Genomic DNA, 27418 nt, shown 5'->3' on the forward strand with positions numbered 1-27418 from the left:
TGTAGAAACCAGAGAACAGCGTAGCATTTGGCTAACTGTAAACTTTTCTCTCTTAGCTTTTCTGTAGGGAGTCATAACATCAGTTTCCAGGAAATGAGCTGCGAGTTCCATCCCATCCGACGTCTCTCCACCCCCTCATCTTGCACGAAGTCGGTCACGTCTGTCTTCGCCACAAAATGGATTTGGTATTGGAAAGACAAGTCTGGTGATTGGATTCAATATGGGGAAAAGGTGAATACCATTCTTCCTCATGGGAGGTGCTTGTTTAAACTGGCTAACTCAAAAAGAAAACTATTAGAAAAAAAAATGTCTGAAGCCTGTATAGTTAGTTACCCATGGAGAGTGGACGTGGTAGAGGAATGGTTCTTGTATACTGTAAACACATGGCTCTGTCTCATGTCCCTCTCTCCTCACTGTCAGGGACACGGTGGAACTTTGAGATAGCTTCCTATGAATTTGTACATAGACATACCAAGGCCACTGCTTTGAGCCAGGAAAGGGGGTGAAACGTCAGAAGACTGACTGAAGGACGGGAACCAAAGGCTCTAGGCTTACTCAGAGAGGGCACATAATAAAAGGAGGTAGGAGTTAGATGAGCAGAGCTTCTATCTGTCTCTTCTTTCCTTTGCTTCATATTATTTTCACTGATTGTCGTTGAGTTGAGTCTGAGTCATGGTGACCTTATGTATGATAGAATAAAACGTTGTCCAGTGCTGTGCCATCATCATGGTTGTTGGTATGTTTGAGTCCACTGTTGTGGCTTTTGTTCAGGTGCAAACAATTAACATGCTTGGCTGCCACCTGAAAGGTTGGAGGTTCGAGTCCACCCAGAGGTGCCTTGGAAGAACAGCCTGGCAATCTTCCAAAAACTCAACCCTGGAAAACCCTGTGGAGCACAGTTCTACTGTGACACACATGGGGTCGCCACGAGTCAGGGTCAACACGACGGCAACTGGTTTGAGTTTTTTTTCCAATTCAAAGAATTAGAAAAAGAGGAGGGGGTTCTTACACATTCAGTGACACTGGAGTGACGAGAAAGACAAGACAAAACAAGAAACGAAAATGAAGCCAAAGATGAAGTAGAGGCAAGGACATGCCAGCTTCCACACAGAGACCAGCACGCGCATCATCAATTTGGCTCTGAGCTGCCCAGCTGCCAAAGCAAAGAGGGAAGTACAGTCTGTTACCTGATTCCCTGTGCTTCTGTGATAAAACCACGCCAGTCGCTCAGGAGAGGTGCAGCTGTTTCCTGTTAGCGAGGCCTGAGATAAACGTCTCCTACGGGGTCACATAGAAGGAACAGTGTGTGCGGTACTTACTGAAAGATCCTCAACAATAGTCCTTCCGTCAATACAGTCGCACGGTGGTCTCCAAACTGTTTTAACAGAAGATACATTTTAGGAGATAATCGTTCCCAGAAATGCTAAATAAGCAAATGAGATTACGGCAGAGCTGCCCTGTTGCAATGGGATAGGGGCTCAAAGTCCGGTCTGTCTCCTGGCCCCCTTCCTTCCTTCTGTGGGGGATTGTGGAGCACCTCTGTAGAGCTAGGGTTTTGCTGAACACCGGAAAAGCCGTGGTGTTGAGCTTTGTGTGGGTTCTTTTCCTATTGGCCTTCGGTTCCAGCCAAGGATGATACCAGAGTGCAGTTTGGTAAAAGTGATTCCGTGAGGTGCCTGGTGGAAACAGACGTGATAAACCCTAAGTAATGGCTGTTGTTGGCTGCTGTCAAGTCGGCCCCTGGCTCACGGCTCTTAACTATGCTTTCTTGTCTTGTGCTGGGTGAAGACAGCCCCCGAGGCCACGCTTTGTGAAGAGAAGATTGCTGGGTTCTGTCACGTAGCCACTGTAGACGCCCGTCGCTGAGAGGGGCGTGCAGGTAGCTCTGTACCCTTGGCTTACGTTTATGGAAGGTGGGAGGAATATTGCAGAGAGCTTTATTTTTCAGACATCTATCAAACATATATATGGTCAGTTTCTGCAGTGTAGACAGCCCTCTCCTGGGCACCATCAGAGAGTGGGCCACAAAGGGTCGTGACATGGCTTCAGCCTGGAGTCCTGAGAATCTGGTTTGGGAGGCAAATGTGCTCCTATTCAGATTCCAGGCTTGAAATAAAAATACATCAGATAAAATGGCAGAGGTTTCTGAAAAGCCTGCTCTGAAGTCTTTACTTGCTTTTTTTTTTTAATTAGAAAGATAATCAGCAGATTTCAAACATCACCTCTTCCTACGTGGAGTCCCTGTTTCTCTCCTACCCACGGGGAATCGTGCAGTTTAAGGCGGGCTCAGAGGAGTACGAACTGAGTTTCCCAGGTGAGCTTTTGTGTTTGGTGGCAGTGGGTGTCGCTCTGTTCCAGCAGAAGGGTGTAAGTGGGGTGGTTGCAGAGTGGACAGGCCTGCTGTCCCAGGATCAGGGTGGGCTGCCCTCCTCCCGCCGCATTCCTTTTAGCAAGGCATACAGTCTCGTGGAAGCCAGTGGCCGTGAGGCCTGCCCTTGGGTCCTGGCTCAGACATGCACTTGCTGTTCAACTTGGGAATGTCACTGGCCTCTCTGGGCCTCGGTCTCCTCACTCTTAAGATGGGGGCATTGGGCTCCGTGATCTCTGGGCATGTTTCCTCTGGTGCTGCTGTGAGTCTCTGATTCTAGGTGGGCCGCTTCTCAGGTGGAGGCAGAGGCTTCAGGGGCCCGATGACCACCGCAGGGGCATTGGGTGCCTTCAGAGTGGCGGGACCTGGCTCTTCCTTTTAGGCGTCATCCTCTGGGTCCGTGGTTTTATCTATGATGCTGAGTACAGCGTGCTGCCTTCCGCAGTGCTTATCTGAGCAGCCATGGAAAGGCCCAAGGGCTTCTGGTTAGCTTCTCCTGGTCCTTTTGTTATCTCTAGTAGAACCCTAAGCAGGACCTGCCCTCTCTCTGTACACACCATCCCATGTGCTGCAGCTCTGGGACACTCCTGCACATGACCAGGTCCATACTCGTTCAGGACCGGCCCTGCAGGTCCTTGATGAGAGGTCATTGAGAACCTTCTTGAGGCCTTGCCATTCCCAGGTGGTACCCACAGTTAAGGCAGTCAGCTACGAACTGAAAGGTTGGAGATTCGAGTCCCCGCAGAGGTGCCTTCGAAGAAAGGCCTGGCCTAGTGATCTACTTCCAGAAAACCAGCCACTGAAACCCTGTGGGCACAATTCTGCTCTGCACGCGTGGGGTCGCCAAGAATCAGTGTCAACTAGATAGCAGTGTTTTTTGGTTTTTTTTAGCATAAGATTTGAGTCTTGTACCAATTGTGGGGTCTTAAGTAACCCAGCTTTGAAAAACGATCACACTAATCATTTTGGAAAACAACCTGGCAATACATATCAAGATGCTTGTTTTTCATTCTCTTAGGTACTTTTCTAAGGAACTAGCCCACCAGCAGAAACACAGCCGTGGGCATGGTGATGTTTGTTGAAGTCTGTGACAGCCTGTGTACCAGTGGGATAGTGACTGAAGCAATCCGAGTATTACATTTCAGGGGAGTTTGGGGCAGTTAACAGTTATGATCAGGAAAACTGTATGGCAAAAGGAAACCCTGGCACGTCATGGTTAAGAATTCGGCTGCTAACCAAAAGGTCGGCAGTTCGAATCCACCAGGCGCTCCTTGGAAACCCTTTGGGGCAGTTCTGCTCTGCCTATCGGGTCGCTGTGAGTTGGAATCGACTCAACAGCAACGGGTTATATAGCCAAAGCAGAAAACAGTTTGGCGGTTCTGCAAAAAGTTAAACATAAAACTACTATCCAGTTCAGCAATTCCACTCCTAGGCATATACCCCAAAGAACTGAAAGCAGGAACGCAAACAGATACTTGTACACCAGTGTTCATTGCAGCATTATTCACGATAGCCAAAAGGTGGACGTAGCCTAAAGTCCATCCACAGATGCGTGGATAAGCAAAATGTGGTGTATCGGTACAAAGGAATATTACTCTGCTGTGAAGAGAAATGAAGTCCTGACACAGGCCACAGCACGGGTGAATCTTGGAAACATGATGCAGAGTGAAGTTAGTCAGTCGCAAACGGGCAAATGTCGTACGATCCTACTTTAGTGAAATATCTAGAATAGGCAAGTATATAGAGACCAAAGTAGATAAGTGGTGACCAGGGGCAGGTGGGAGGCGGGGACAGGGGGGCAGTGAATGCTTAGGGGACTCTGAGCTTTTGTTAAGGTGATGGAAAAAGTTGGGAGGGGGTAAGAGCGGTGGTTAAACAACATGAGGGCCGTAATCGATGTCACTGAACGTGCGAAGATTGTTGAAATGACAAATGTCCTGTTACCTATATATTTATCACCATAATAATAAAACAACCCCATGTAGCCAAAGCTGTTTGATATTGTTAAAAGAAAAAGGCAGAACTCCACATTTATGTTTACCCAGCTTTCTGTTTGCATGTTATATCTAAAATGGGAAAGGTTAGAATTTTTGACCAAGTGCTATGATTGCAACAGTGTATTCCTATGGACCAGGTTTGGAAGATGATGGAGAAAAATGAAAATCTGTTATATCGGATCCCAAAACCAAACCCATTGCCGTCGAGCTGATTCCAACTCAAAGCGACCCCTATAGGACAGAGTAGAACTGCCCCATAGGGTTTCCAAGACACGGCTGGTGGATTCGAACTGCCAACCTCTTAATCCCTGCACCACCAGGGCTTCATTGTATTGGATAGTAGAATTAAAAATAACTTACATTTGGAAAAAATTTCTTGGTGGTATTATATTGTTTGTACAATTTGAGAGTGGCAGAGAGGCAAGAAATAAAGTAGCTTGTTCCTGAGCCGGGAGCCATTTGACCAAGTTACTTTTGTTAACTTGGTTCCTGGAAATCAGTTCAGAGTGTTATGCAGCATTCCAGGACGTTTATTCTGTTTCCTTTCTATAGCACACGTGTGTTCTGTGGTTCTGGAAGCCAATATTTGAGGGCCGGCTTTGTGCCAGGCACTGTTCTAGGTGCAGGCGCTGCTGTGGGGAACGTGTTCTCTGAAGTCTAGAGGGGGGTGATAGACAGTAAGCGATTGAGCAAATAAGGCAGGTCCGGAAATGGATAACAGCTGTGAGGACACTAAAACAAGGCGGTGAGGCAGTGAAGGGCGGGGGGTGGGCTTTTATCTGAGGAGGAGCCTTTGGGGTGGAGGGACCCAGTGCCTGCCCGAATGTCAGGACCCTCCAGGGACTAGCTGGGGCTCAGGCTGTGAGGGGCAGACAAGCTGGAGGTTTCAATAAGCAGTGAGCCGTCTGCAGACAAGGAGATGAGGGCAGAGCCTGGAAGGCGGACAGACAGTCCCCGAGTGACGGTGGGGATCCGTTCCCACAACTCTGTCGAAAGTTGGTTCTGAAGCATAAGTTGAATACCTCTTTTGTTTGTTTTCATCATTATTGCCTTTTATTAGTAGTATCTTTATAAATCCAATCTTTGTCTTTGGGGGTTGGAAAGACTACATATAAACTTACAGGTATGTTTCAATACATATATACGTACAAACCCTGGTGGTATAGTGGTTTAGAGCTACGGCTGCTAACCAAAAGGTCGGCAGTTTGAATCCATCAGGTTCTCCTTGGAAACTCTATGGGGGCAGTTCTACTCGATCCTATAGGGTCACTGTAAGTCAGAATCAACTCGACAGCAGCAGGTTTGGTTTTTGTTTTTTTATACATCCATATAAAATACATAAATCATAAAAATTGACTCCAAAGATGAAGAAGAGTTGGATGACGTTGGCATTTTGTCAGTTGGAAACCCTGGTGGTGTAGTGGTTAAATGCTATGGCTGTTAACCAAAAGGTTGGCAGTTCAAATCCACGAGGCGCTCCTTGGAAACCCTGTGGGGCAGTTCTACTCTGTGCAGTAGGGTTGCTACGAGTTGGAATTGACGCGACGGCAATGGGTTTGGTTTGATTTTGGTTTGGTAATGACTCCACTTGTAGGAAGGTTCTGGACCATCTGGATTATCCCTGGGCATGAGGATGGCGTTTCTAGCCAGAAGATTAGTGAGTGTTGTCTGTACGGTCCTTTTCTTTTTTTTCTTCATATATTTCATGGTAACATCTCCCTCATTCTTGAATCTGCCCGTCTGCTTTAGCAAAGCGGTCAGCGTTTAGGCCCATGTTTTCAAGCAACCGAAGCCCCTGATTTAGTTTAGAAAAAATCTCAGCTAATCCTTTCAGTGTAAATTTTTTTGACAACTTCTGTCCTTCCTCTTCCTCGTTATTTGTTTTCTTGCTGAAAAGAGCGTGTCTTTCCCTTTCAAGATACAGTAAGTCCTGATCTGTTAATTCCCCTTCTTTGTGATCTATGACCCAGTTCCACATCAGCGATATCAAATTACGCCCTTCAGCATTGTATGTAATACAGACTACTAACGATAAGATTTACCAAACATAAAAGCAAAAAAGGGACGGTCCTAAGTGTGGTTTGTTGTAACTCAAATCCGTTTTAAATTGGGGACTACCTGCGTTTTCTGAGATGCAAGCCACTGAAAGGTTTTAAGCAGATTCGTGGCATGAACTGCGTTGTGATTTGCTTATCAGGTTGTTTTATTGTGTATTTTGTTTTAAATTGACTCTATTGAGGCATAAGTTACTGCAATAAAATGTATCCGTTTTAAGTGCTTGTTTGATGCATGTTGACAAGTGCAGGTAACCACCACCCTAATCAAGATACAGAACATTCCCGCCAGTCCAAAAAGTCACCTCCTGGCCCTTTGCAGTCAGGGCCACCCCGCCCGCCCAACACACACACGCACTGTCCCTCCCCATCCAAACAATCTCCGATGTACTTCCTGTAACTACAAACCACAAAAAAACAAACTTAAGCTGTCAAGTCAGTGCCGACTCATAGTGACCTCATGTGTGACAGAGTAAAGTGCTCCATAGGGTTTTCTTGGCTGTAATCTTTACAGAAGCAGCTTGCCAGGCCTTTCTTCCGCAGCACCGCTGTGTGGGTTTGAACCGACAGCCTTTAGGTTAGTAGTTGAGCGCAAACCAACGAAAAGTCATTTCCTAGGACTAATTCTTGATTCTTGTTTGTTTTGTTTTTTTTTTCTGTCTAAAGGGATGATTCAGACAAACACGGCTTCCAAGACTCAAAAGGATGTTGCCAGAAGGCCACAATTTGTGTCTTCCCGGGATGTGGAGGAGCTTCTGAAAGGGCCAGGGTAAGTGTCCTGATGCTCCGTGTTCTGGCAGACATTTGAGATGTTCATGCTCTGACCACATCGGAGCCCTCATGTTTCTGGACTCCGTGTTCTAGAAAGTTCCTGCTGGCATGACGCTGCTACTTCCTTCCACATTACCAGGGAATCAGGTGCTTTGTAAGGTGGCATGGTGTGGTTGAGATAATACTAGACCAGGAAACCTGTGTTTCCCTTATTCATGGTGGAACTTGAGCGAGTTTCTGAATATTTCAGCGGTGTATGCCTAGGAAGCCATCACACGCACCTTTACTGGGTTTTGTTCTGTGGTGGGGCCCTGAGTAGATTTCATTTTGCTGTGCGGATTTATGGGGGGGTGGTGGAGCATGTGGGAGGCGGACCAGGAGAGCTGTAGCGAGAAAGAAGGGATGAGGCAGCTGCGTGAGCACAGCTTTGGGAAAGGTAAAGTTGACTAAAGGGATTTGGGGGGGTTTTGCTGTTTTGGAGTGGAGGTTCAGTATAACTCCTTTCTGTTGACTCATAAAACCATCAGTCAAATCTACATTATTCATCAAAATGTTCGGAGTTGATTATTTTTTTTCTGGGTGATCTGTGATCGATTACCTGTAAATCAAAACCCAAACCTGCTGGTGTCGAGTTGACTCCAACTTGTAGCAACTTTGTAGGACAGAGTAGAGCTGCCGCATAGGCTTTCTAAGGAGCGGCTGGTGGATTTGAACTGCCGACCTTTTGATTAGCAGCCATAGCTCTTAAGCACTGCACCACCGGGGCTCCGTGTGTAAATTGAGGTGTTCTAATTAGGATTTCTTAGTTATAAGAATTCAATGTATTTCACGAAAAGGGAAGTTAAAGAGAAGCGACATTTTACTGGAATCCCAGAGTGGCAGCTGAGCTATAGCGGGGCCACAGGAGTGGGGATTGGTCCCGACTCTGCTTTAGAATCTGAGCCACCTGGGGTCGCAGATCTAGATGGCCTGGACCCAGAGTCCTCTCTGCTACGTGCAGTTGTTGTTAGCTGCCGTGGACTCGTCCAACCCCCGACTCATGGCAACCCCAAACACAGTGGAACGGAACGCTGCCCCGTCCTGTACCAACTCCACAATGGCTTGCAGATCAGAACACTGTGATTCATAGGGTTTTCAAGGGCTGATTTTCAGAAGCAGATCGCCAGGCCTTTCTTCCTAGCCCATCTTAGTCTGAAACCTCCACTGAAAACTGCTCAGCATCACAGCAACACACGAGGCTCCGCTGGTTGTGTGGATTTGGACACATTCACCATTCTGCAGCGCCTCACCTATAAAACAGGCGTTAACTATGGACCTTCCCCAGGGGTGCTGTGATTTGCACGTGCAAGACAGGACAGTGGCCAGCACATCAGGGCACCTAGGATACGTTCTGTGTTAGCTGCACTGCAGTTACTACAACCTTCCCTCCTCTGCCGTTAACAGACTCAGTGATCCTATGCATATTCCGTAGACCCTATATGTTCTGCTCTCTGGCTAAAGCTTAACTAACTTACTGTTTTTTATTGTGCTTTAGATGAAGGCTTACAGAGCAAATTGGTTTCTCATTAAACAATTAATACACCTATTGTTTTGTGACATTGGTTGCCAACCCTGTGGCGTGTCAACACTCTCCCCTTCTTGACCTTGGGTTCCCCATTTCCATTTGTCCAGCTTTCTTGTAAAAATTTTCCTGTAAAGTTTTTAAGTAAAATTCTGCTGAAGATCACTCAAAAGCAGCCGCAGCAGCGTATCAGCAGGGAGCTGCCAGAAATTCAGGCCGGTTCAGAAGAGGACGTGGAACCAGGGACATCAGTGCTGATGTCAGAGGGATCCTGGCTGAAAGCAGAGAATACCAGAAGGATGTTTACCTGTGTTTTATTGACTATGCAAAGGGATTCAACTGTGTGGATCATAACAAGTTATGGATAACATTGCAAAGAATGGGAATTCCAGAACACTTAATTGTGCTCATGAGGAACCTGTACATGGATCAAGAGGCAGTTGTTCGAACAGAACAAGGGGATACTGAGTGGTTTAAAGTCAGGCAGGGTGTGCGTCAGGGTTGTATCCTTTCAACATACCTATTCAATCTGTATATTGAGCACATAATCCTAGAAGCTGGACTATTTAAATGAGAACGGGGCATCAGGATTGGAGGAAGACTCATTAACAACCTGTGTTATGCAGATGACACAACCTTGCTTGCTGAAAGTGAAGAGGACTTGAAGCACTTATGAATGAAGATCAGAGACCACAGCCTTCAGTATGCACTGCACCTCAACATAAAGAAAACAAAAATCCTCACAACTGGACCAATAAGCAACATTGTAATAAACAGTGAAAAAATTGAAGTCAAGGATTTCATTTTACTTGGATGCACAATCAACACCCATGGCAGCAGCAATCAAGAAATCAAACGATAGATTGCAACGGGCAAATTAGCTGCAAAAGATCACCTTAAAGTGTGAAAAAGCAAAGATGTCACCTTGAGGACTAAGGCGCACCTGACCCAAGCCATGGTGTTTTCAGTCACCTCATTTGCATGTGAAACTGGACAGTGAATAAGGAAGATTGAAGAAGAATTGATGCCTTTGAATTATGGTGTTGGCGAAGAATATTGAATACATGATGGACTCCCAAAAGAATGAACAAATCTCTCTTTGAAGTAGTACAACCAGAATGCTGCTCAGAACCGAGGATGGTGAGATTACGTCTCACATACTTTGAACACGTTATCAGGAGGAATCAGTCCCTGAAGAAGGACGTCATGCTTGGTAGATGGTCAGCGAAAAAGAGGAAGACCCTCTATGAGGTGGACTGACACAGTGGCTGCAACAGTGGGCTCAAGCATATCAACGATCGTGAGGACAGCTCAGGACTTGGCAGTGTTTCACTATGAGTTGGAACCGACTTGATGGCACCTAACAACAACAAGCTTTCCTGTCCTCTTCTGCCTTCTCTTCCTTGCACCTGGGCTGGTGTGCCCGTTTAGTCTCGTATACATGGTTGAGCTGTGTGTATTCTTGTTTGTTTTATGGGCCTGTCTAACCTTTGGCTGAAGGGTGAACCTCAGGAGTTACTTCAGTACTGAGTTAAGAGGTAGTCCGGGGGCCGTACTTTCAGGGTTTCTTCAGTCTCTGTGAGACTGGTAAGTCTGGTTCTTTTTTTGTGAGTTAGAATTTTGTTCTACATTTTTCTCCAGCTCTCTCCAGGACTGTCTATTGTGATCCCTGTCAGAGCAGGTGGTGGTGGTAGCCAGGCACCACCCAGTCGTGCTAGATTCAGTCTGGTGGAGGCCGTGGTAGTTGTGGTTCGTCCTCAACTTACTTTTAATCTGCATATCCTTCCAGCCTCACCTCCTGCCACTGCCTCGTTTTCTCTGAATTTCTTCATTCAAATTCCCAAGAGTTAGAATCTGATGGGCCTAGCTATCTAAGATTCCTTCCAGTTCTTTTAGTATTCAAGTTAATAAAGTGAGAATAGTGCAGTGTTGGGGGGAGGGAGGAGTCAAGTTCATGTCCTCTTGGAGTTTACATTCCTCTGGATGTGACAATGTAAGTAACTATTTCAGTTAGTGACAAGTGTAGGTGGGGAAAAAAGCTGAGTAAGAGGTTAGGGGGGCTCTTTGCATTCAGCTAATGAATGAGATCTTCATAGCTGCTTCTTGGAGTCCCTGGGTGGTGTAAACCGTTGAGCACTCAGCTGCTAACTGAAAGGTTGAAGGTTCAAGTCCACCCAGATGTGCCTCGGAAGGAAGGCCTGGCGATCTAGTACCGAAAACTCAGCCATTAAAAATCCTGCGGAGCACACTTCTACTCTGACACGTATGGGAGACCCAGGAGGCAGAGTCGACTTGGCAGCAACTGATTGACTGGTTTAACTATTTCGTATTCATTGAAATGTTTCTGGCAGGACGTCTTACCAAATTTTGTTTAAACGGTATTTCCTTAAAGCAACAAAGCTGATCTTAAAAATAAGACCTGTAGTTTGTAGCAGTTCTATGGGGAGGAGATGGTCTCTCTAACAAATGGTGCTGGCAAACCTGGATAACAACTGCAGAAAAATGAACCAGGATCCACATTTCACACCACACACAAAACCCAACAGAAAATGGATCAAAAACCTAAATGTTAAACCTGAAACTATAAAGTCCGAAAAAAAGTTCAGAAAAATAAAACTATAAAGTTCAAGGAAGAAAACGTAGGGCCAAAGCTAGAGGCCCTAATTTATGGCATAAATAGACTATCCAACATAGCTAAAAATGCACAAACAGTAGAAGATGAGCTACATAACTGGGAGCTCCTAAAAATTAACTATGTATGCTCATCAAAAGGCTTCACCAAAAGAGTAAAAAGAGAACCTAGAGACTGGGAAAAAATTTTTGCAACGGCATATCTGACAAGAGTCTCATCTCTAAAATTTATAGGAAACTTCAGTGCCTCAACAGCAAAAATACAATCCAGTTGAAAAATGGGCAAAGGCCACGAACAGACACTGTACCAAAGAAGGCATTCGGGTGGCTAACACATGAAGAGATGCCTGTGACCTTTAGCCCTTAAAGCGATGTAAATCAAAACTACAATGACATACCATCTCACCCGGGCAACAATGGCACTGACCAAAAAACAAAGCAACAGATGCTAGCGAGGTTGTGGGGAGATTGGAACTCTTCATGACCTGCTGGTGGGAATGTAAAATGGTATAACCACCGTGGAAAACAGCATGGCGCTTCCTTAAAAAAGCCAGAAATAGAAATACCATACAATCCAGCAGTTGCATTCCTAGGTATGTATCCTAGAGATACAAGAGCAGTGACGTGAATAGATACATGCACACTCACGTTCATTGCAGCATTATTCACAATAGCAAAAAGATGTCCATCAAAGGATAAATGGATAAACAAATTGTGGTACATATCAATGGAATACTACGCAATGATGAAGAGTCATGAAGAATCCATGAAACGTCTCACAACATGGATGAATCTGGAGGATATTATGCTGAGTGAAATAAGTCAATCATAGAAGGACAAATATTGTATGAGATCCCCATTATAAAAAGACAATAATAGGTTTTCACACAGAAAGAAATGTTCTTTGATGGTTACCAAGGATGGGAGGGGGAGGGAGAGAGAATCACTAGAATAGTGGACACGTGTTAGCTCTGGTGAACTATACAATATGGGGAGGTTAGCACAGCCTGACCAAGGCAGAGGAAGACACTGAGTGACACATAAGAATAAAGGGCAACGACAGTAAATGCTATAACATATACAATCCTGCAACAGCAGTAATAACAACCAGTAATTTGTGAGTGGGTACATAGATAGATACGTATGCTAAGTTGGTATGGGAGGTCGTACGGGAGTACACCCACGTGCATACGTTGGTGCAGTTGTGGCTATTCCTATATACATATGTGTATGTGCTGCGTGTCTGTTCATATATATAATGGAGCACATAGGGGGCACAGGCGTGGAAACTTCTTAGACATAGCCAAACACCTCGTGGGAGTGAGCTAAGGACCATGGTCTTGAGGGACATCTAGGTCAACTGGCATAACATAGTTCTTAAAAATAATGTTCTACATCCTGGTTTGGTGAGTAGTATCTGGGGTCTCAAAAGCTTTCGATTGGCCATCTAAGATACAATTATTGGTCTCTTCCCATCCAGAGCAAAGGAGTGAAGAAAACCAAAGACTCAAGGGAGCAATTAGTCCAAAGGACTAATGACCCACATGAACCACAGCCTCCTCTAGCCTGAGACCGGAAGAACTAGATGGTGCCCGGCTACTGCTACTGACTGCTCTGAACAGGATCACAATAGAAGGTCCCAGTTAGAATGGGCAAAAAAATGTAGAACAAAGTTCAAATTCAGACTAACTGGTTTGTTGGAGGCTTAGAGGAACCCCTAAGACTATCGCCCTAAGACATCCTTCTAAGTGGGAACTGAAGCCACTCCTGGAGGCCACCTTTCAGCCAAATAATAGACTGGCCTACAAAACAAACGACAAGAACCATGAGGAATGTGCTTCTTAGAACAATAAACTATATGAGACTGAAGGGGCAACATTTGCCCAGAAGCAAAGATGAGAAGGCAGGGAGGGGGCAGGGAAACTGGATGAATGGAAATGGGGAACCCAGGGTGGAAACAGCAAGAGTCCTGACACATTGTGGGAATAGCAGCCTATGTCATGAAACGATTTGTGTGTAAATTATTGATTGGGAAATGAATTTGCTGTGTAAACTTTCACTTAAAGAGCAATAAAGTGTTCAAAAAACAAACAAAAAAGAGCGTAGGCTTTCTGACACCAAGCTGTATCGCTCTTTCTGTGCATGGACGTTCCCGAGAGAAGATGTTGGTTTGTGGCATTTCCAGGTATCTCATGTCATTGGCCCATGGTCTGTCTCAACATTTTACATATGTCACAGTTGTCTCACACTTGTCCATCTACTCTTTCCCCTGTCTGGAAACGTCTGCATCATTGTTCCCATGGGCCCAGCATCTGCATAGCCCAGCTCGACCGCCATTTTTTCCTGTAAAAACTTTACTGGTGAGTGCTTTTTTAAGCACAATTCCTGGTACATCTCTACTAGGCATATGTGGAGCCCTGGTGGTGTAGTGGTTAAGAAATCAGCTGCTAAACAAAAGGTCGGGTGTTCAAATCCGCCAGCAGCTCCTTGGAAACCCTGTAGTATAGGGCTGCTATCAGTTGGAACTGACTTGATGGCACCCAACAACAACAACACTGCTACATCTCTGCCAGGCATATGTAGGGAGGTAGTCCAAAGGAAATTCCAGAAACGAACATCTGAATTTCCAAAGGAGGCCCTGGCTGCGTGGCTGGAAGTTAAGGATAGAATGTCCCTTGGGCATATGGAGCAGGGAGCCAAGCCACCAATCTTTACTCTTTCTTATTTGTAGCTGTGAGCTGGCACCATCCCGACTCGAGCCTGTCACCTCAAACGTTCCTCCCTCGGACCATCCCCCCTTGCTCCCGAATGGCTATAAGGTAATGGCTTTTTTGTACTTCAGTGGGTAAACTTTTTGAAGGTGGGGAAGAGTGCTTTGGTATGAGAGTGTGTATTTGCCTGTTCATAGGAATGAATTGCCTCCAGAACTCTTGGATCAAGATTTAAAGGAAGAAATCCCAGTGGTGAGGACATTGCTCCTCTCCTTCACCAGGAACAGCCAACCCTGTTGGGCACCTCAGGCTGTACAAGCTCAGCCACACATGAGCTCACTGGGACAGACCCTTTAAAAAACCTGTGAGATAGATATTAGTACCTCTATTTTTTAAATATATTACTTTAAAAAAAATTGACATGAAATTCACATAACATAAAACTAACCATTTTAAGGTGGACAATTGGGTGGCATTGATTAATTTCAGTATGTTGTATCTAGTTCCAATTCCAAACAGTTTTCATAGGCCCTAAAGGAAAACCCGATCCTATTAAGCCATTAAACAGTTAATCCCCCTTTTCCGCCCACCCCGCCCCCATCCCTGGCAACCACTAACCTTTCTTTGGTTTCCATGGATTTACCTATTTTGGATTTTTTATATAAATGGAACTAGTATCTCAATTTTAAGAACAGGAGCCCTGGTGGTACAGTGGTTAAAGCGCCTAGCTGCTAACTGAAAGGTCCGCAGTTGAAATTCACCAGCCGCTCCAAGGGAGAAAGATGTGGCAGTCTGCTTCCGTAAAGATTTGCAGCCTTGGAAACCATGGAGTTGCTATGAGTCGGAATCAACTCAAGGGCGGTCAGTTTGGATTATTTTAAGAACAAGTAAACTGGAACTCAGAGAGTAAAAGTGACTTGGCCATTGTTGTTAGGTGCTGTTGAGTCAGTTCCCACTCATAGCGACCCTATATACAACAGAATGAAACACTGCCCGGTTCTGCGCCATCCTCACGGTCGTAGTTGTGTTTGAGCCCATTGTTGCAACCACAGTGTCAATCTGTCTCATCGAGGGTCTTCCTCTTTTTCACTGACCATTTACTTTACGAAGCATGATGTCCTTCTCCAGGGACTGCTCCCTCCTGATAACATGTCCAAAGTATGTGAGACGAAGTCCCTTCATCCTCGCTTCTAAGGAGCACTCTGACTGTACTTTTTCTAAGACAGATTTGTTCATTTTTCTGGCAGTCCGTGGTGTATTCAATATTCTTTGCCAACACCATAATTGAAAGGCATCAGCTCTTCTTCAATCTTTATTCATGTGCATGCTTTCATGTGCATATCAGGTGGTTGAAATATGATGGGTTAGGTCAGATGTACCTTAGTCCTCAAAGTGACATCTTTGGTTTTTAACACTTTAAAGACAGCTTTTGCAGTAGATTTGCCCCAGGAAATACATCGTTTGATATCTTGACTCCTGCTTCCATGGGCATTGACCATGGATCTGAGTAAAATGAAATCCTTGACAAGTTCAATCTTTTCTCTGTTTTTCATGATGTTGTTTATTGGTCCAGTTATGAGGATTTTGGTTTTCTTTAAGTTAAGATGTAATCCATACTGAAGGCTGTGGTCTTTGACTTTCAGCAGGCAAGGTTGTATCATTTGCATATCCCAGGTTGTTAATGAGTCGACCATCAATCCTGATGCCAAATTCTTCTTCATGTAGCCCATCTTCTTGGATTATTTGCTCAGCATACAGATTGAATAAGTATGCTGAAAGGATACAACCCTGACACACACCTTTCCTGATTTTAAACCATGCAGTGTCCGCTTGTTCTGTTCAAACAACTGTCTCTTGGTCAGCCTATTAGTTGGAGTTAAAAAGCAGGTTTCTATGGAAGTCAGACAAATGGTGCCCCATCCACATGGTTGGGTGAAATTATCCCTATGTGGTCTGCCCCCTCACTGTGCTCCAGCCGTGGTTGCAGGCAGCTCTGACCCTGCCCTGGTTTTGGAACATTAGGCCAGGAACTCACCATATCACTGGAGTCAGTGACATACGTGGTGCCTCCCTTTGCCTTCCATAGCCATAATGTGTTGGCCTTACGTCTTCCTGAACGAACAGCTGCTGGTGCTTGTCTGGGCGTTCCTGGAGAGAGCTGCCAGAGGTGGCACCCCTGAGCCAGCTTATCCCAACTGCTGATCCCATTGAGGCCTGGAAATGATTCTCCATGGCCTAGGAGGCCACACGTGTAGATATACCATGCTTGAAATATTCCTTCCTTCACATTAAAAAAAATTTTTTTTTTTTTAGTTGTCAATCATCAGTGAGCGACTTCCAGAGTATACCATGATAAGTGAGAGTTTTAAAGCCTCCATGAAAAATTTCAGGATTGAAAAGATAAGGAAGATCCATAACCCAGAGCTGTTGGATGCTTTTCAAAGGTCGGTGGCCACTTGAGCTGATTTCCTTACATAAAGTTAGAATGAATCACTTAAGGTCCCTTCTTTTAGATTTGTGTTCACTGATTTATTTTAGTCATCAACAGTTTCTTCGATCTCTAGTTTTGTTTTCATTGTGTAAACCCCAAGCTTCTCTCTTTTGGCTTTATAATTTCACAATTCAGTAATTTTATAGGTCTACCAGGTAAAATTTTTTATAAATGTACTTTTTCACAGCTACTGTCTTAATGTTCATAACTCCGTTCTGAAAGCTGGTACAATAAAATTTGACCATGGGTAGACTTTAGCTGGGATTAATGTTATTAGCCAGAGTGAAGACGGGAGTTCTCGGTATTAAATCTCTCATTTCCAATGTTAGGAAAAAAGCGAAGATGAAGAATGCCAATGAAAAAATCCTCTTTTATGCAACAAACCGCAGCCACATGGATTCTATCTGTGCGAATAACTTTGACTGGACCTTACATGGAACTCATGACACCAAATATGGAAAAGGTTTGTGCTGGAATAAAAATAAATAAATAAAAATAAAAAAATATGGAAAAGGTTTGTGCTGGAATAGAGAAGCCTAATTAGGGGAGTCGTAAGGCAGGCACTAGAATATGTTTTTACTCTAAGATGTATGTGATTATTTTGTGTTAACCAGCATATCTAGGCTTTAGCAGTTGTCTTAGGGTTCTCGAAGGAACAGAATCGTTGATATATATGTATATATATGTTATCACTGATAGAGAAAGAAAGAGAGATTGATTTACTTTGAGCAATTGGCTTACACGAGTGTGGGGGACTGGCAAGTCCCAAATCCGTAGGTCAGGTGACAGGAAGAGTGAGGTGGGAGTTCTGCCAAAATGCCTGTTTATAGTCTAGAATCACAGTCCACCCTTGGGAAACCTCCTTTTTGCTGTTAAGGCCTTCAGCTGATGGACTGATCACATTACATTACATTAGACTACGTTATGGAAGGTGATTACATTACATGAGTTTACGTTAGAGCCTGGGTGGCCCAAGCAGTTAAGCACTCAACTACCAGCTGAATGGCTGGTGGTTTGAACCTATCTAGAGGCTTCTAAGAATACAGGTCTGGTGATCTGCTTCCAAAAGGTTACAGCCATGAACACCCTATGGAATAATTATATTCTGCACACACACATGGGGTTGCCATGAGTTAGAGTCAACTCAAAGGCGACTAATAACCGCAGACTATACGATGGAAGGTAGTCTGCTTTGATTTAGGCCAGCTGACTTCATCACATGTAACTACCCCACATCAGCATCTAGTCTAGTGTTTGGCCAAACAACTGGGAACCATAGGCTAGCCAAGCTGACATATACAGTTAACCATCACAGCAGTCACGGGGAGAAAAACAAGCTCACATTAACCTGAAATGTCCCCATTATAGTGCTTCAACTGATTGTGGCTCGATGCTGGAACTTGGCATTGCTCTGGACTTTTACTTTTTCTAGAAGTGGCCAAAAGTCTCACCTGTGCTTGCGCACCACTCTGCCTGCTGTCTGCAGCCACCATCCAGTTCTGGCCATGGTCTATCTGACTCGTGTCCGTGCATGCTCATGCTTGCAGACTACTCTGTCTGCAGTGTGCAGTCATCACCTGGTTCAGGCCATGGTCTTCTAACTCATGTCCATGCCTGCCCGTGCTTGTACACCACTCTATGTGCAGTCTGCAATCATCACCCAGTTCTGGCCATGGTCTACCTGACTCATGTCCATACCTGTCCATGCTTGCAAACCACTCTATCTGCAGTCTGCAGTCATCACCCAGTTCTGGCTGTGGTCTTCCTGACTCATGTCCACTCTTGCCTGTCCTTACAAACCACTCCATCTGCTGTCTGCAGTCTTCACCCAGGCTGCTTATGTATAAAGGATTGCATGGAAAAAAAGTGCCATGTTTTGACAAATGATCCTGGTACATAAGTTTATTGAATGAATGAAAAACTGAATCAAAGTAGGGTACAGAAAAGCGGCATGTTAATGAAACTGAAGCAAGATCTCTAGGACAGAAAAAAAGATAGCTAGGTCAAAACAAACAAAGTTGGGAGAAGAGTGATTAGGGAAGACGAGAGCTTCGCAAAGACCAAGAGAGGCTGGAGACAGCACGGCACATTTCAGGAGCTGGCAGAAGTCATGCAGTGGAAGCGACAAAAGAGGAGGCTGGAGGTGTAAGCTAGGGACAGATCCTGGAAGCCCTGTTAGGGGACAGATTTTATCTAAAGGGCACTGGTCACCACCTGATGGCTTTAGGAGGGGAAATGACCCAGACTGCAGGTGGAAAAGCCAATTAGGATACATCAAGAGTCCAGGTCAGAAATGAGGTTGTCCTGGGCCAGCGTGGTGGCAGGGGGGATGAAGAGGATGCTGGGGTTCAGGAGGTCTATTCCCTGAGAGGGGTATTTGCAACAGCAAAATAGTTCAGGTCTTCAGAGAGTGGGCTGCAAGGTTGGGTCTCAGGGTTGGTCACTGAAGCAGATGTACACTGCGAATTATATAAGCTCAATGTAAAACCCCCTGAAGTTACTTACAGTAATGGTCTTTCCTTTCCGAATGGACAATGATAAAGACATCCTCCAAAGCTCTTTAATACCCATCTAAAGAATCATCTTGTCATTGGTTTCACAAGTCTTTGATTCAGTCAGTTAACACTGATAAGCAAAGTCATCAAATATTCAAATCAGCATTTAGACTTCCTCTCAAAATAAAAAAATTCAGTCGAACAAGTATAAAAGTAATTCAGTGCCATTAACTATCTTCAGATTTTGAAAAAGCAAATTCTTATCAAGCAATAATAATGCCCCTGGGAGGGGGAAGAAAGGAATAGAAATGCCTATTGATTTCATTCCATTTGCTTTAGGTCAAATCTATTTTTTATTGATAATTCCACAGCATTTCTTTTATAGCTTTTACATGCATAACTGAGAAAATTTCACTTATCTCATAATGCTAGCTTTCTGGAATGTAGGTAAGAATGTGAAAAAGTGAATAGGGATGTTACGAATAGTCTAAGGAGTGGTTATAAAATTCCTCTACTGAAGATCATGTATGTTTATGCTTGGGAGCCCCTCAGAGTCTATTTAGTCTTGTTTTGTAGGCAGTGTTTTTTTCTCAGAAGTCAGGCAAAGAAATGTTAGAGGCAGGCAGCAAGAAGCTTTTCAGAGAGGAGTGAGGAAAAAAAAAAATCTGCAAAACACGAACATGGTAACATAACAATTTTTCTCATTCTGGAGCTACTAGTGTAAGAGTATAGTCCTAGTCACTGCGTAACTCAGAGGGCATCCCTGTGTTACAATACAGTTCAAGGGTAGAATTCGCAAATTCCATGCGGGAGACTAGGGTTTGATTCCTAGCCAATGTACCTCACGTGCAGCCACCACCCATGTTTTAAAGAAAGGTTTATAAATTTCTGTAAGGGAATGTTAAGGAGCCCTGGAGGTGCAATAGTTAAACACTTGGCTGCTAACCAAATGGTCAGTGGTTCAAATCCACCAGCTGCTCTTTGGAAGAAGGATGTGGCAGTCTGCTTTCGTAAAGATTTACAGCCTATGAAACCCATGGGGGCAGTTCCACTCTGTTTTATAGGGTCTCTATGAGTTGAAAATCAGCTTGTCAGCGCCCAGCAACGAGGTAATGGTGACGTATGTCTAGTAAACAGTCATCAGGTGATTCTATGTAAATATTCTTAGAAACTACAGAAGCTTCTTTTATAATAATTCTTGATTTTCTTTTTCTCTGATTATTTCTAGGAAATTACTTTGCCAAAGAAGCCATCTGTTCCCACAAAAATTACCTGTGTGATGACAAAAACGTGGTTATGTTTGTAGCCCGGGTCCTGGTTGGGGATTTCATTGAAGGAAATATGGCATACACATGTCCTCCTCCCCGATTTTCTGACCCGAAGACTCGGTATGACAGCTGTGTGGATACAAGGTTGAATCCCTCGATTTTCATCATCTTTCAGAAAGATCAGATCTACCCAGAATATGTGATTGAGTATACTGAAACAGACAAAGCCTGTGTGATTAGTTAGACACGATGACTTCGGCATCATAGCGGACAATGTTCTGCTCACTTACAGAACCAAATTGCCCGGATAATGGTTACACTTTTACATTTTCCACACCTGGTTGTATGTCTTCAATTGATGGTTCCCCAGTTTTGCTGCATATTTGAGTTGCCTGGTGTATTCATTGCCTAGGGCTGCCATAAGAAAGCGGTGGCTTTATCCAACAGAAATTCATTGTCCCAGCTCTGGAGGCTGGGAGTCCAAGATCAGGGTATCAGCCTTGTTGATTCCTTCTGAGGACTCTGAGAAAGAAACTGTTCCATGCTCTTTCCTAGCTTCTGGTGGCTCCAGGCATTCCTTGACTTGCAGCCGCAGTGTCACACGGCGTCCTTCCTTCGTCTCCCTGTCTCTGTGTCTCTCCTCTTTTATAAGGAAACGAGTCACATAGGAATAGGTTCCACCCTACTCCAATATGACCTCATGTTCACGGAACAGATAACATCCTCAAAGACCCTATATCCAAATGGGGTCACATTCAAAAGTACCAGGGTTAGGACTTCAACATACCTTTTTGGGAGACACGATTCAATCCATAACCTACTGGCGTCGAGTCAATTTCAACACATAGCGACCCTATAGGACAGAGTAGAACTGCTGTACTCTGTCCTATAGGTTTCTAAGGCTGTAAATTATTAGTGAAGCAGACTGGCACATCTTTCTCCCCAGGAGCTGCTGGTAGGTTCAAACTGCTGACTGCCACTGGTAGGCTCGAACTGCTGACTTTTCTGTTAGCAGCCAAGCACTATAACCACTGTACCACCAAGGCTCCATTCAATCCATTGTTGTTGTTAGGTGCCATCGAGTTGGTTCTGACTCATAGCGACCCATATGTACAATAGAACGAAACACTGCCCAGTCCTGCGCCATCCTCACAATCGTTACGTTTGAACCTATGTGGCAGCCACTATTTCAATCCATCTCATTGAGGATCTTCCTTTTTTTTTGCTGACCCTCTACGGAGCATGATGTCCCTCGCCAGGGACTGTTCCTCCTGACAACATGTCCAAAGTACGTGAGACACAATCTCGCCATCCTTACTGCTAAGGAGCATTCTGGCTGTGCTTCTTGCAAGACAGATTTGTTCGTTTTTCTGGTAGTCCGTAGTATAGTCAATATTCTTCTCCAACCCCACAATTCAGAGGCGTCAGTTCTTCGGTCTTCCTTAGTCATCGTCCAGCTTTCTATGCGTATGATGAGATTGAAAATACCATGGCTTAGGCCAGGCGCATCTTAGTCCTCAAAGTGACATCTTTGTTTTTCAATACTTTGAAGAGGTTTTTTGCAACAGATTTGCCTAGTACATCATTTGATTTCTTGACTGCTGCTTCCATGGGCATTGATTGTGGATCCAAGTAAAATAAAATCCTGGACAACTTCAGTTTTTTCTCTGCTTTTCATGATGTTGCTTATTGGTTCAGTTGTGAGGATTTTTGTTTTCTTTATATTCAGGTGTAATCCGTATGAAGGCTGACATCTTTGATCTTCATCAGTAAGTGCTTCAAGTCCTTTTCACTTTCAGCAAGCAGGGTTGTGTCATCTGCATATTGCAGGTTAATAAGTCTTTCTCCAATCCTGATGCTGTGTTCTTCATATAGTCCAGCTTCTCAGATTATTTGCTTAACATATGGATCGGATAGATATGGTGAAAGGATACAGCCCTGACACACACCTTTCCTGACTTTAAACCAGTCAGCATCCCCTTGTTTTTTGGGAACAACTGCCTCTTGGTCTATGTACAGATTCTGCATGAGCACAATGAATTGTTCTGGAATTCTCATTCTTCACAGTGTTATCCATAATTTGCGATGATTTTACGATCCACAGAGTCAAATGCCTTTGCATAGGCAATAATATGTAAGTAAACATCTTTCTGGTATTCTCTGCTTTCAGCCAAGACCCATCTGACATCAACAATGATATCCCTTGTTCCATGTTTTCTGAATCAGGCTTGAATTTCTGGCAGTTCCTGTCGATGTATTGCTGCAACCATTTTTTAATGATCTTCAGCAAAATTTTACGTGTGTGTGATATTAATGATATTGTTCGATAATTTCTGCATTCCATTGGATCACCTTTCTTTGGAATGGGCACAAATATGGATCTCTTCCAGTCAGTTGGCCAAGTAGCTGTCTTTCAAATTTCGTGGCATAGACAAGCGAATACTTCGTGTGCTGCATCCGCTGAGATGTTGAAGCATCTCTGTTGGTATTCTATCAATTCCTGGAGACTTTCCCTAATGCCTTCAGTGCAGCGTGGACTTCTTCCTTCAGCACCATCGGGTCATGATCAATATACTACCTTCTGAAGCGGTTGAACGTTTACCAATTCTTTTTGGTACAGTGACTCTCTGTATGCCTTCCATCTTCTTTTGAAGCTTCCTGTGTTCTATATTTTGCCCATAGAATCCTTTAATATTGCCGCTCGAGGCTTGAATTTTTTCTTCAGTTCTTTCACCTTGAGAAATGCTGAGCATGTTCTTCTCTTTTGATTTTCTAACTCTAGGTCTTTGCACATTTGGTTATAATCCTTTGGCTATTCAAGCTGCCCTTTGAAATATTCTGTTCAGCTCTTTTTCATGATCATTTCTTCCATTTGCTTTAGCTACTTGGCATCGAAGAGCAAGTTTCAGAGTCTTAGAAAGTCTAACATCCATTTTGGTCTTTCTTTCCTGTCTTTTAATGACCTTTTGCTTTCTTCATGTATGATGTCCTTGATGTCATCCCATAACTTGTCTCATCTTCAGTCATCAGTGTTCAGTGTGTCAAATCTATACTTGAGATGGTCTCTAAATTCATGTGGGATACACTGAATCTATAACACCTGGTAATCTCTTGATCTCGGTGCCCAGATCCATTAAATCACAAGGTCGCAGGTAAGAGCCAGGCAGCAGTATTATTTATGGATCCCAGGTCAATCCCATGTGTAGCAAAGCTTGGGAACCACTGTCTTAGATGCAATTTTGTTCAGGCTGATTTCTAATTTTTTTTTTTTATCGTAACAACCTTTTCTCTTCATTTACTGTACAGTGTGGTTTTGTTTAGGTTAAATTGAATGAAAATTAAGAAATTTGGGGAAATTCTAAAAATACCTATTGAAAGAAGGACAGAAGACATTACAGCCTTAGACGGAAGGTTGAAAGACTGGGGGGAAAATGCTCAGGGGCAAACTGGGGAAAAAAAGGCTATTTAAAATGCGATTATAGACATACCACAATACTGTGTCCTATATTTGTGGTGAAACCTTCTGGGCACACATTTATTTATCTCGAAGTTTATTTAGGGGATAGATCACATATAGGTGACTCTTCTGGTATGCAACAAAAAGCTGCCAAGCATGGCCCAGAGAGAGGCAACCAGCTGGAGTTCCTTGCCCATAGGGCTCTGTGTACAATTATGGCAATGGAGATATTTACCTTCTACTTAATATGATTGCAGAGAGGAAATCTTTTTCAAATCAGGCTTTCATGGCGTGTCCATGTTTTGGGGGGATTGCCACATTGCCAGGTGTTTTGAGAAATGTTGTCTCTTCTCAGCAGGAGACTGAGCTTCAGTAACCAGATTCATACAAGCGTGACTTATAAACCCGAGTGCTATTGTAGTTGTTCGATGCAGCAGATGAGGCTTACCCTTAAACTAACCTGTGCCTCCTTCAGTGTTCTGAAATCCAGGAGTCCTCCTTGAGCCCCCCTCTCCCCAAGCAGTCCCCATACCCGGTTTTACCTTGTAAACATCTCTATCTGCTTCTAAGTTGTTCTCTATTTAGCAGAAAGAATGGTCATTTCTTTAAATATACTTAATAATGGTCTTTTAAATACACAAATACAATTAAGCCTTTAGGATAAAGTTCAAAGTCATGGCCATAGCCCTACATGGTCTCTCCCTCCCTACCCTACCCCTCTTGTTTCTGTCAGCTCCTTGGCGCCCTGCTCTTTGCCTAGGTCAGTGATTCTCAACTAGCACGCCTGCCTTTTTTCCTTTTTAGTGACAACGGCTTTGTAATATTGCCTTTATTATCCTGACATGTAAGTCATAGGAAATATACTTGACCTAAAAACACACGTAATTTTACAAATAAACTGAAAGTGAACTAAATTCAATATAACAGGGAAATAAAGGGTATGCAGAAGTCAGGTGCTGACATCTGCGCCTAGTGAATAAACGTGTACTTCAAAGAAGGTGGAAACTCAAGCTGTTTTGCTCAATTGGGAAAATCAAAAAGTAGGGATACGAGCGGACATTAGAATAAAAACCAGTGATGCAATAATTTATTTGCATGGGATAATACTTATTTTTATATGATAAATGAACGAAACAACCTTACTTGAAATAAAGGTAATATGCAAGAAAATGTATAGACTGTCGAAGCGGAGAACGCGTGGAGCTCTGATGTTCTTGCAGGCGAGTTACTAGTCATACAAGAATGTCCAGCAAGACATTCCAGATTCGTATAGGGTACAGAATCACTCTTTATGATTATTGCAAGATGTTCAGCAATCCATATTGGCTCCCCCACATTAAATGCCAGGGCACCCCCCTCCCCATCACGGTGGCAACCACAAATCCCAGCAGACCTATTGGTCCTTTTTAGAAAATAGATATTTTTTTGACATTCTCTCGCTGTCCTGTGATAATTCATAGGTGATATAATCTATTTACACACAAAAATCCATTTAATGCCCAAGGTCTATTACAACAGAGAAGTCAAGGAAAGGAATTTGTAATGACAGTTGTATAAATTTCAGTATGTAAATGCTCAGGTATGACTATGCTGTAAAACATCATGGAATAGCCATATGTTTACCCCAGTTGTAATGAACAGGATTGCATTTAAGAGTCGATAAGAGGCTGCCCTATTAAGAAGTATAGGAAAGTGAAAGATTGAAGACTAGAAGAGAATCCAGTATCAGGGTACGTCATAACACCATATACCTTATCTGTCTATGGTAAGGGAAAGTGCGAAATTAACCTTAACTGAAATAAGGATAACAGGACAAGCCAGATTATCCTGATGGCTTATATCCTCTCAGACGAGCTGCAGGTCCTACGTAGATGTCCTGGCAGACGTTCGAAAGTCGTACGGGGTGCGGGACAGTTCTTCCTTGTGTGGGAACAGCCCACATGCAGCAGGACATCTGTTACCCCTGGCTGCATCCACTCAATGCCAGTAATGGCCCCCATGATTGTGAAACCAGCAATATGCCCATCAGTTTCCAAACTACACAGGTGGGAACCACTGACCTAGTTAATACCTAAGTTAATCTTTTAACTAGTTGCCATTTAGTTGATTCTGACTCATGGCGACCCATGGGTGTCAGAGTAGAACGGTGCTTCCAGTTAGCACGCAAGTGCATCAACTGTTTGCATCACCCAGGGACTCCTGTGGCATCCTTAGCTTAACTGTTATTTCCATAGGGAGCCCCTCGGTGGTGCAAATGGTTAACTCGATGATCTAGTGGAAAGGCTGGAGGTTTGAATCCACCCAGAGGCACCTTGGAATCTACTGAAAGGGTTGAAAACTGGAGCATAGTTTTGCTGGGACACACATGGGGTCGCCATGATGCCAACTCAATGGCAACTAGTTTGGTATTTTCTTTTTTTTGGTTTTACTTCCATGAGGTCTCTAGGTTTCAGATCCTTGTCTCCCAAACCGCAGGTTTTTTAAATATTTTGCGCCTTGCTTTGTTCATTTTTAGCATTTATGTAACACGAATTGTCTGCTTTCTGCCTTAGAATGTAAGCCCCATGTGGGCAGAGTCTAGGTCTGGCCACACCCAAAGCCTACCCAAATTTGGTGCCTGATTCTCTGTGTGTCCTACAAATTTTGTGGACTAAATTAAGTGCAACTGTTTATATTTCAATAGTTGTATTTCCTCTTGTTCCTCTTCAAGCTTAATTTCAGATCGTTTAATAAAAAGGAATTCATACCAACTTTGCTCTGCTGCCTTTATTTGCTCTCCTAGGTATCTCCAAAAAGATAATTGACCACAGACTCCAGTTAATTGAGTGGGGGATAGATAATGTGTTTTGCCCCTTCTAGTTTTCTGTTCCAGTGGAGTCCTGGTGGTGCAGTGGTTAAAGCACTCAGCTGCTAACTATAAGGTCACTGGCTCAGCTGCTGTTGGACAGGAGAAAGATGTGGTCCTCTGCTTCTGTAAAGATTACAGCCTTGGAAGCCCTGAGGGAGCAGTTCTACTCTGTCCTGTAGGGTTGCTATGAGTGAGTTTGGTTTTTGGTTTTCCCTTCCAGGGCTCCCTGACCAGGGAGCAGCAGCCTTTATTTAGCACACTGCAGGGCAAGGCAGGATGGGGGGATGAAGCTGCAGCTGGTGTCTTAGTCGCCCAGTGCTGCTATGAGAAAAATACAAGTGGGTGGCTTTAAAGCACAGAAGCTTATTTTCTCATGGTTATGGAGGCTAAAAGTCCAAAGCAGGGTCTCAAGCCATGTTGATTCCCACCATTAAAATCCCTAAAAGCAGGTGCTCATCCTGAAGGGTGCCTAGCACAGAGCAGGTGTCCCTGCCTGGCTTGGTGTCTTGGGGTGAAAGCCCCTCCCTGGCGACTCAGTGTTGGAGGGACCCCACCGTCCCTGCCTGGTCCCATGTCCGAGGGTACTCCACTGTCCCTGCCTGACTCTGGGTGGGTGGACCCCACCATTCCTGCCTGGCCCCATGGCTGGGGGTACCACACTGTCCCTGTCTAACTGTGAAGGGGTGGACATCACTGTCCCTGACTGTGCGGGTTGGCCCCCACTGTCCCTGTCTGAGTCCGTGTGTGGGTGGCCCCCGCCTTCCCT

General features: G+C 44.2%; 1 protein-coding gene across 2 annotated transcripts in view; it reads left to right on the top strand.

The window, feature by feature from the left end:
* ZC3HAV1 (zinc finger CCCH-type containing, antiviral 1) overlaps positions 1–26554 on the top strand; it is a 56965-nt gene extending 30411 nt beyond the window's left edge. The window contains exons 7-13 of one of the 2 annotated variants that reach the window (XM_010599795.3): positions 57–231; positions 2194–2314; positions 7086–7188; positions 14114–14201; positions 16407–16537; positions 16914–17047; positions 20308–26554. In XM_010599795.3, the coding sequence (XP_010598097.2) occupies positions 57–231; positions 2194–2314; positions 7086–7188; positions 14114–14201; positions 16407–16537; positions 16914–17047; positions 20308–20591 (1036 nt within the window). In that variant the 3' untranslated portion in view covers positions 20592–26554. The other variant, XM_064289673.1, reaches the window with a different exon arrangement.
* The last annotated feature ends 864 nt before the right edge of the window (positions 26555–27418 follow it).

Source organism: Loxodonta africana, chromosome 8, assembly GCF_030014295.1.
Source record: "Loxodonta africana isolate mLoxAfr1 chromosome 8, mLoxAfr1.hap2, whole genome shotgun sequence".
NCBI lineage: Eukaryota > Metazoa > Chordata > Mammalia > Proboscidea > Elephantidae > Loxodonta > Loxodonta africana.